This window comes from Aotus nancymaae, unplaced genomic scaffold (assembly GCF_030222135.1).
Source record: "Aotus nancymaae isolate 86718 unplaced genomic scaffold, 86718_ANA_hifiasm-v0.15.2.pri h1tg000072l, whole genome shotgun sequence".
Classification (NCBI taxonomy): Eukaryota; Metazoa; Chordata; class Mammalia; order Primates; family Aotidae; genus Aotus; species Aotus nancymaae.
In genome coordinates, this window is record NW_026988487.1 from 8,315,190 (window position 1) to 8,326,179 (window position 10,990).

Here is a 10,990-nt window from a genome sequence, read left to right on the forward strand (position 1 = left end):
GAACTACATCCTCTCATTTATTCATAGGGCGTGAAAGGAGAGATTACACAATTCAGATGAAAACTAGAAGTTAAAATTCAGAGCTTCCAGCATAAACATTTGCGTCTGTTAGGAAGTTCACTTTCACCAGTAAGACACATTCAGAAACACAATAAACCATTGTTCTGTGGATGTTTGTGCATTTCAGTGGTTTTGCCTGTAGAATCCTCAAGTGGAAATTAGATTGTCTCCATTATGTTCTTTCTAATTTGTTAAATATTTCTTGAATGAATCCCCTTCTCACTATCTCCATTGCTACTGTTAACGTGTACACTGTTTATCACAGGTCTTGTATCTGATCAGTCTGCAGCCGTGCCCTGTGCAATCCGTTCATCACGCTGCCTGAGTCTTCTTTCCAAACATCAGCTGTTTGTCACTTCACTGCTCAGAATCCCTCAGTGACATTTGGATTTTTAAAAATCATATCCCCACTGCCCACCTTCTTGGCCACATCTCTTGTGCTTGCTCCATGTTTTCTTCTGATTCAGTGTGACAGCTACCCAAGACCATTGTGGTTCCTCAGAAATGCAAACCTCTGTCTTATCTTGGAGCCTAGAATACCTTCTTCTTTTTCTAATTATTCTTTGTCTCAAGATGCAGCTGTACCAAGTGTCATCTCTAGGAAATGCTCCCTGACCTCCTTTGTGTTACGTGCCATTTCCTCACACTGTGGACTCACACGAGATTTACTTCCATCCCAATATCTACACTCACTTCTAACTGGCTAGTTATTGGTCTGTCTCCCTGACTCACCTGGAAAACACCCTTAACGTGGAAATTATGTAGTTCTGCTCATTGCATCTTGCAGAGTGCCTGGCACATCGTTGGTGAATGTGTGATAGGAAAGAATGAATGTGTATTTTTAAATTGGGCTTTTTCCTCTCTAGTTTTTGAACATGTGTATGTGGGTTTCTGTTTTGCCTGATGTGACATGAGTCAAGTTCTCAGAGATGCAATGAGGATGAGTAAGATCAATCATGTTAGGATCATATATAAGTGAGCTGAAGACTCTCGCCAGTTGTCTCAGGGCATTGTTAAGTAGCTGCCTACTGGGTCTCCCTAGGGTGTTCATGAACTAAAACTCCTGTGTTGTTCCAGGTCAGCTGTTGCCAGCAAACCGCAATACACCGAGTCCCATTGATCCTGACACCATCCAGGTCCCAGTGGGTTATGAACCAGACCCAGCAGATCTTGCCCTCTCCAGCATCCCTGGCCAGGAAATGTTTGACCCTCGCAAACGCAAGTTCTCCGAGGAAGAACTGAAGCCACAGCCCATGATTAAGAAAGCTCGCAAAGTCTTCATCCCTGATGATCTGAAGGTAAATTGGAACTGGTAATCAGTCTTTGGGCAAATGGAGAGTGGGATCCTCAGTCCACTTAAAAGGGTGACCCCAGGAAGATCAGAGAAGCTAGTGCATGAAGGATTGCTGATTTCTGATCCTATTTCTTGGCAGGTGACTTCTAGGCAAGTTGTTTTCTCTCTGGGTATTTTTTGAAATCCCTTTTATATCTTGATGCTGAACAGAAATAAGGAGAAGCAGTAAAATGTTGGAGTGATTTTAAGTCCACAGAGGAAGCAAACCTGCTCCTATCTGCATGGAAACCCACAAAAGTCTAATAAAATCAAACACCAAGTCTTTCAAGGTTGGAAAAAGAAAGATTATTTGAGAAGGGCATCTGAACCTCTTAGCCCTCGAAGGGTTACCTTCCTTTTAGGAAATTTTTGCTAATTTGCTGCTGCCATTTCCCTTTAGGCTGCGGGAAATAACAGCCAGATAGGACCTTCCTCCATATTGCCAACCTCGGATGACCAGGGTGGGATTTTGTGAAGGAAACTGGTAGTTCCCTGACACCATTTTTATGTACTGTTCACTTTGTATCTTGAGTAATGATCACTTGACTATCTCACCACTAGGTTAATTCTGCAGTGTTGAAGGGACACATTATTTATAAAGGGAAATAGATTTACCTTGGAAGTCAAATACAACTTAAAACAAAATTAAACAGACACACTTAAGGATACCTTAGGATAAAAATTCTTTCCAAAATTATACCATGTTTGCTAATGCCAAAACAGAACCATTTCTTATTAACCATTGCTTAGAACTTTCACGTTGCTTTCCAATCATATGGATAATAGAGATATGATCATACAGAGTCAAGGCCTTGGAACCAGGCATAATTAGCCCTTTTCTAATGTCTGCTCCCACCGTCTCTTAAACCTAACTATGGTTCCTGTGTAGAGATACTCCTAGGCTGGGAAATAGGAATTTGAGACATTGTCTGAACTGGCTAAGACCAGTGGTTCCCGCTTTACATATTTAGAAAGAACGCTGCAAGTAGAAGTACCTGGCAAATTTAAATCACTGCTGTCATCTGCTTTCCTGAGATGGCCTTAATTGATGCAGAATAGGAAAATGTCAGGGCTGAAGGGGACCTTAGAGATTCATTTGTCCGAAGTTATCACCTTGCTGTTGAGGAAATGGAGAAAATGAAAAGGTGAAGTAAGCGGATCACTGCCTGTTAGAGGAAGGCTTAGCCCGGCTTCCAGGTCGTCTAGCTTCCCAAATGATCACAGCAGCATGTTGGCCCTGACAAGAGCTATAACAGGGGCCCTTGTGTGACAAATCAATGGCTGTCACCCTGGAAAAAAGGAAATCACATGGCAAGAACACCAGAAAATTTAAACTAGTCAGGACATTGATGATTAGACCGAGATGGGATAAGAAAGGGGCACCCTGGGCTCAGGTCTTGGGCAATTAGGTACCTTATTTCCATGAGATGCTTTTCCTAGTCTTGTCTTCTTAGTGATTCAATTTTTTTGTGTATTTTAAAGCCTCGTATCTTAAACTAAGCCAGGGATCCTGTTCCTCTTGAATTGAAGGGTAGTTTGAAAGGATGCTGCTATGAGTAATAGACAGAACTTCCAGCCAGACCTTCACAAAGTCTCCAGATTTACCAAAGAGCGAGACTAGTTAATAACCCAGGTAACCTTGGCAACAAAGAGGCCAGGCAAAAACCATCTGTGCTGGAATTACACATATTGCTACTGTCATGGTCAGGCCTGACCTTTCCACATAGCTGGTGGGAAATGGGCAGGAACATTGTCTGGCCGTGTGTCCTTGGATATTTTTTAGTTGTGGATGAAGTCTCAAGTTAAAAACCATAAGCTAACATGAAGCAGGAAACAGAACTGAAACATGTTTCTCCTTCTGGCAGAAAGTATGGAGCTAAGGTTAAGTAGGGGAGAAGGTGTTTCTGGCCCTCTGCTTTGGACAAGTAAACCAATTTAGTGAAATGGCCCCCATCAAATGATCTTCCTTGCAGCTGCCTGAACGTCCTCTCTTGAGTCAGTCATTGGGGTTAGCATACATGCCCTGGAGAATGAAGGGAGAATTGAGGTTGACATGCTGGGATACCTAGCTGAAAATCTGTTTAATCACTTTGATTTCTCAATACTTTTAAGGGTCCATTCATTCGCTTCATCAATATTTTTCAAATGCTAGTGTGTGCCAACCCTCTAACCCTGTATTAGGGGTTGGGAATACCAAGGTGAACCATACTGATCCTGTCCCTGCCCTCATGGAACTTCTAGTCTGGTGAGAAACAGGGAACGTTGACCTGTTGGGTGGGGCAGGGCTGAGTGGGTCCCTTATTGCATGGAGGTAACTGGGTAGCCAGATGGTGTCAGCACCTGGGAGATAGAGGGAAAGGGGGCAGAGGAAGGAGGGCCAAGTTTATCAGCCCCGCTCAAAATCCCGCTTCCCCCTGCCCACAACCATTCTGTGATGACCAAGGGAGGTGAACTGGTTTTTCTAGTCGAGGACACTCCTTCATCATTCCTGCCTTCTGCATCCTCTTCTCAACCTGATTCCCAGCTCCCCTCCCTCCCACCTGAAAGGTTTATTTTGCATTCCACACCTTGGCTGGCCCATCTGCATGTGTGGACAGGTGAGGCTGGGAAATGAAAGCACTTTAGAAGTGAGAAGAGCGCTAATAAGTAAGAGAGAAGTTGGTTGTTACCCTGAGATCAGCTGGTGACTTCCTGGTCCTTAAGACCTGGTCAGAATTGTCTTAGACAACACCAAGCCTGTGGCCTGTGGTGGTACCCTTCCCCCCCACCCCCATCACTCCCCCATCACATACATGCAGTTTCTACAGTGTCCTAGGAGCTGATTCTTATGTACCCCTTTGCCTCCTGGGCTCCTGTTCCCCTGTGTGCAGAGGATATATCCTAAAGCAAGTCCTCTTTTGAATGCTCTTGGAAACCACACTCCCAGGCACACTGTTGGGTATAGATTTACTGATACCATGAAGGGAGTGGAACCCAGGCTTCCATCAAAACACAAAATAACTTCCATCAGAACTGGAGGCTTTACCACTGTGGTTAATATGCCTTTGGGCCCCCTCACCACCATGACGTCGTTGACTCTCCTGGCTTCTCCCAGCCTCTCCCCTGTCTTCAGCTCCCCTGCATCTTTTCAGAAGCACAGACAACTAATCAGCCAACAACCACTGCACACCTGCCCAAGCTTTCTTACCCCGATATTCTTCAAAGGGCAGCCTCCTCCCTCCTACCCGGAAGAATTCTGGTATTATCTGTTATGAAAATTGTTTTTTCACCTGTTACATATTGTTATGAAATGTATAAAAAGCTGGGGGTGCTTTATTTCAGATGATAGTACTAGCTTGTGGATGGCAGATAGAAGGTGTCTACACAGTTTATATCCCATACTTTCTGTATTCGTGCAGGGCAAATACCTGTTGAGGGTAATGGGCAGTTTTGGGGGTGGATGGCTGACCTTAGACTTTCCTTGCAGCCTTGCCCCCAACCCATGTGACCTCCTCCAATGCCAGCTGCCCCTTGGAATTCTGAGCAGGGGCAAGCACTGGCCTGACCCACTTATTCTGGGTAGCATGTAACTGCAGGTGGTAGCATCGCTAAGACTGAGGGATTTGCTGTTGCAAATTGTTGAAAAAGGGGAGTTGCAAGATTCACCAGGTGGCACCATCAATGAATTGGGAAGATCTAAAAGAAGATCCCCCTTTCTAAGTCTTCTTAAGAAGCTTTTCCTTTATGGTAGGGAGGCAGCAGTGGGGGTGGAGGACAGGGAAGGAGGGATTGTTTTTACACTGACCGCAGTAAAATATTACTCAGGCTACTTAAGACCTAGAGAACAGTTAAACAGGAAATTAGAGTAAATTATTTAAATTCTTGCCACCAATATGACTACATTGATTAGCAGCAGGTTGAAGGGTTTTTTATTACCAAAGTGTACATATCCATTGTATGATATTGTAATAGTTCAGAATAATATAAAAGGTAGAAAGTCTTACTTCTTTTCTTTGCCTCTGCCAATCCTCCTTCTAGAGGCCCCACTTTTATTTGTTAGTATAAATTCTTCTGGGCCTTTTTCTATGAATATATTATATGATTTTTAATCAAACTGGGCTGAGACAGTACATAGTCGTACATAAATTACCATTGTTTCCACCCACGTAGTGGCATATCATAAACATCTTTCTGGTTCCAGTGGGTCATTATATTTAACAGTTGCCACATGTCCCTTTGTATGACTGTATCATAATGTAGTTATTAAATCTCCTACATCTAATTAGTTTTTCCTTATTTTTTCTATTGCACACAGTGCTCCAGTGAAGTTTATGCTTTGTGTGTACATGCACACGTATGAAGATTGCTACAGGACGAAATCCTGGAAGTGGACTTGCTGGATCAGTAGTATCTGCATTTCAATAGTTGTAGATGGCTGGGGGCGGTGGCTCACACCTGTAATCCCAGCACTTTGGGAGGCTGAGGCGGGTGGATCATGAGGTCAGGAGTTTAAGACCAGTCTGGCCAAGATGGTGGAATCCCATCTCTACTAAAATTACAAAACATTAGCCGGGCATGGTGGCACATGCCTGTAATCCCAGCTTCTTGGGAGGCTGAGGCAGAGAATTGCTTAAACCCAGGAAGCAGAGGTTGCAGTGAGCCGAGATCAGGCCACTCCACTCCAGCCTGGGTGACAGAGGGAGACTCTGTCTCAAAAATAAATAGTTGTAGATATTGCCAAATTGCCTTATAAAAATTTTGCACCAACTTATACCCAAAAAGCATATGAATGCCCATGGAGGAAAAGGGTTCTTAAAATGTTGAGCAAGGAGTTTAAACAGAGTTGGAATGTAATTTAAGGGGTGAGGTGAGCCACCTGCCTTTATTCAGCCTCTGCTCTCTGCTTCATTGAGCACACTTCTGCTGGGCAAAGAGGAGGAGCCTGTGCAATCGGAAAAATAAGGAAAAACTAGACATATGGACAGGAGGAGGGTTGGTGGGTCCTTGCTCCAGGAAGGAAGTGTGGCTCACGGGCCATGCTGTCAGACAAGAAACTGTAAAGGAAGGAGACACAAGCTAGGAAACCTGGGCTGGTGCCTCTGCACAATCCTGGAGGCTGCCCATGCCCTGGCTGGCACTGGGCTTTGCTGAAATCTAATATCTTGTTTCTTTTTTCCTTCTGTAACTAATGAGCAGGATGACAAGTACTGGGCAAGGCGCAGAAAGAACAACATGGCAGCCAAGCGCTCCCGCGACGCCCGGAGGCTGAAGGAGAACCAGATCGCCATCCGGGCCTCATTCCTGGAGAAGGAGAACTCGGCCCTCCGCCAGGAGGTGGCTGACTTGAGGAAGGAGCTGGGCAAATGCAAGAACATACTTGCCAAGTATGAGGCCAGGCACGGGCCCCTGTAGGATGGCATTTTTGTGGGCTGGCTTTGGAATAGATGGACAGTTTGTTTCCTGTCTGATAGCACCACACCCAAACCAACCTTTCTGACATCAGCACTTTACCAGAGGCATAAACACAACTGACTCCCATTTTGGTGTGCATCTGTGTGTTTGCGTGCGTGTATATGTGCTTGTGCTCATGTGTGTGGTCAGCGGTATGTGCGTGTGCGTGTTCCTTTGCTCTTGCCATTTTAAGATAGCCCTCTCATTGTCTTTTAGTTCCAACAAAGAAAGGTGCCATGTTTTTACTAGACTGAGGAGCCCTTCCGTGGGTCTCCCGTCCCCTCCCTCCTTCACTTCTGCCTCCAGCGTTGCTTCATGTTTGAGCTTACCTACTCTTCCAGGACTCTCTGCTTGGATGCACTAAAAAGGGCCCTGGTGAGATAGTGGATCTCAGTTTTTAAGAGTACAAGCTCTTGTTTCTGTTTAGTCCATAAGTTACCATGCTAATGAGGTGCATACAATAACTTAGCACTACACCGCAGCTCTAGTCCGTTATAGGTTGCTTTCCTCTTACTTTCAGTTTTGGTGATAATCGTCTTCAAATTAAAGTGCTGTTTAGATTTATTAGATCCCATATTTACTTCCTGCTATCTACTAAGTTTCCTTTTAATTCTACCAACCCCAGATAAGTAAGAGTACTATTATAGAACACAGAGTGTGTTTTTGCACTGTCTGTACCTAAAGCAATAATCCTATTGTACGCTAGAGCATGCTGCCTGAGTATTACTAGTGGACGTAGGATATTCTCCCTACCTAAGAATTTCACTATCTTTTAAAAAACAAAAAGTAAAGTAATGCATTTGAGCATGGCCAGACTATTCCCTAGGACGAGGAAGCAGAGGGAAATGGGAGGTCTAAGGATGAGGGGTTATCAGTACACGAGCCAAAAACCGCGTCTTGGGTTAGCCTTTGCTATTGATGTGTTCGGTTTGTCGTTTCCCTTCCTTGACACCCTGCCTTGCCCCCACTTTTCTAGTTAACTTTTTCCACATCCCTCTTGATATTCAAAACAGTTACTTAAGATTCAGTTTTCTCATTTTTTGGTAATATATATATTTTTGTGAATTATACTTTGCTGTTTTTAAAAAGAAAATCAGTTTAGTTAATAAGTTGATGTTTTGTAAGGCCCTTTTCCTAGTGGTGTCATTTTTGAATGCCTCATAAATTAATGATTCTGAAGCTTATGTTTCTTATTCTGTTTGCTTTTGAACGTATGTGCTCTTATAAAGTGGACTTCTGAAAAATGAATGTAAAAGACACTGGTGTATCTCAGAAGGGGATGGTGTTGTCACAAACTGTGGTTAATCCAATCAATTTAAATGTTTACTACAGACCAAAAGAAGAGATTATTAAATTGTTTAATGTTTATACAGAGTAATTATAGGAAGTTCTTTTTTGTACAGTATTTTTCAGATATAAATACTGACAATGTATTTTGGAAGACATATATTATATATAGAAAAGAGGAGAGGAAAACTATTCCATGTTTTAAAATTATATAGCAAAGATATATATTCACCAATGTTGTACAGAGAAGAAGCGCTGGGGGTTTTTGAAGTCTTTAATATTTTAAGCCCTATCACTGACACATCAGCATGTTTTCTGCTTTAAATTAAAATTTTATGACAGTACCGAGGCTTGTGATGGTGAATCCTGCTCTAAAATACACAAGGAGCTTTCTTGTTTCTTATTAGGCCTCAGAAAGAAGTCAGTTAACATCACCCAAAAGCACAAAATGGATTTTAGTCAAATATTTATTGGATGATACAGTGTTTTTTAGGAAAAGCATCTGCCACAAAAATGTTCACTTCGAAATTCTGAGTTCCTAGAATGGCACGTTGCTGCCAATGTCCCAGACAGTTCTGTTCTACCCTGCGGGCCCGCACGTTTTATGAGGTTGATATCGGTGCTATGTGTTTGGTTTATAATTTGATAGATGTTTGACTTTAAAGATGATTGTTCTTTTGTTTCCTTAAGTTGTAAAATGTCAAGAAATTCTGCTGTTACGACAAAGAAACATTTTATGCTAGATTAAATTATCCTTTCATCAATGGGATTTTCTAGTTTCCTGCCTTCAGAGTATCTAATTCTTTAATGATGTGGTGGTCTCCTTGTCAGTCCATAAGCAATGCTTCTCTCATAGTGTCATAACCTTGGGAAACCCGACCAGTAGGATATTTTTACTAGGTGTTCATTTTGTCCCAAGCTATAGATGACAGTAGGAGATGGGGGTATATTGGAATTGCAATACATTGTTGAGGTAGATAAGAAAATCAAAAACTTTTGCAGTCTTAAGCAGAGCTAAATGAAAGATATCATATGAGAAACAAGTGGACATAGAGTTGGCCTTTTTACAGGCAAAGAGGCGAATTGTAGAATTGTTAAATGGCAACAGTCATTTAAACAAAGAAAAATTATGTCTAAGTGGAGAATTGTGGAAGGACTGCAACATGGACCATCCAAATTTATGGCCATATCAAATGGTAGCTGAAAAAATTATATTTGAACACTGGTCTTTCTTGTATTAGATGTTTATATCAAATGAGCATCTCAAATATTTTCTGCAAAAAAAATAAAAAGATTCTAATAAAATGTATTCTTTTGTGTGCCAGGAGAGGTTTCAGAAACCTACCTCGTCTTAAAAATTTAAACACTTTGTAGTCAGTACAGGTGCCTTATATGTAGGTCATTGTCACGATACACACACACATGAACACTCCCTCCTGGACTGGCTGCCTGTCCATCCAGGGCCGTTAACTAGCAAAAAGGCAGATCTGCTCCATGGAGCGGGAGGCCATGGGTTGACTCAGAGTAATTTGAGTCAGCCAGGGTCAGATGCATGCCTGCAGACTGCAGCTATTATCAGAGTCCCTTTGTCATTTTTCACCTTTTCATCCTAAGCATCTTTCCGAGATTAATTATTTGGCCATTAACAGTGACTCCAAATCATATCACATTGACATCATCTAGACATAACTTGGAAGGAGCAGCTTAGGACCTCCTGATGAGGTCACGTTGTTGTTTCCTTTGACTAGACTTGGCAAAGAAAGGCAAAAACTGACCAGCCTATTTTTTTGCTGGTGCTGCCTTAAGGAGGTAGTTAGTGGAGGAGAGGGCTGTAAATGATTACTTCTTTCCTTTCAGAAAGTGGCCACTTTGGACCATTCAAAAACCACATTAGGCAAGACTGTGATGATAGGCCTTTTGTCTTCTAATACAAGAGGCCTCCAGGGACCCATCCCTCGAAGCAGAAGGACCTTTGTTTGAGGAGAGTGTAGATGGGATTCCACAGTGGGTGAGTGGGAACCTGTACTAGATAACCCAGAAATTCCTTCTCACCCACTGGTTTGGTGGGGAACTCACAGCAATTCCAAATGTGCATTCAAAGGTCTAGGGTCTATTTTCAGAAGAACCAAGAAGAATTTTCAGGGGCACCCTCCCCACTGCCCCAGGGTAAAACAACAGACATTCTGTAAAATGCAAAGCTATACTTTGGTTTTTCTAGTAGTTTATCTCATTTTGCCCTAGTGTCCCTTTAAGGAAAACTTAATCACAGCTAATTAGAGGGATCCCAAGGTAGGGGACCAGGCCTGCTTACCTGTGTGTGATGACAGTTGGAGATCTGGATTTAGCACTGGGGTCTCAGCATGCTGCAGGTGTCTGAAACTAAGTGTTCTGCCCTCCAGGTGATGGGCACCTTCTGCCCCTAGTCGCCCATGTCCTCCCGAGGGCTTCTAGGTACCCCCACTGGCAAGGCCAAGGTCTCCTCCAGGTTTCTGCAATTAATAGTGTCATTTTAAAAAATGAGCAAAGCCTTATCTGAATCGGATATAGCAACTAAAATCAATACATTTTGCAGGAGGCTAAGAGTGTGTGTGTGTGTGTGTGTGTGTGTGTGTGTGTGTGTGTGTGTGTGAATATTTAAGTCGACATAAAGTCTTTAATTTTTGAGCACCTTACCAAACATAACAATAACCCATTATCCTTTTGGCAACACCACAAAGATCGCATCTGTTAAACAGGTACTAGTTGACACGAGGTTAGTTTCATTGTGCACCATGATATTGGTGGTATTTATGCTGTTAAGTCCAAACCTTTATCTGTCTGTTATTCTTAATGTTGAATAAACTTTGAATTTTTTTCCTTTCTTTCATGTATTTTTATTAA

The 10,990-nt window shown here is 42.6% G+C and overlaps 1 protein-coding gene across 2 annotated transcripts in view; it reads left to right on the forward strand.

Annotated features, from left to right (window-relative positions):
• HLF (HLF transcription factor, PAR bZIP family member) overlaps window positions 1–8,879 on the forward strand; it is a 61,427-nt gene extending 52,548 nt beyond the window's left edge. Inside the window, exons 3-4 of one of the 2 annotated variants that reach the window (XM_012460456.3) lie at window positions 1,138–1,358; window positions 6,566–8,879. In XM_012460456.3, coding sequence (XP_012315879.1) covers window positions 1,138–1,358; window positions 6,566–6,784 — 440 coding nt within the window. In that variant the 3' untranslated portion in view covers window positions 6,785–8,879. The remainder of the gene's footprint in view (window positions 1–1,137; window positions 1,359–6,565) is intronic. The other variant, XM_012460457.3, reaches the window with a different exon arrangement.
• The last annotated feature ends 2,111 nt before the right edge of the window (window positions 8,880–10,990 follow it).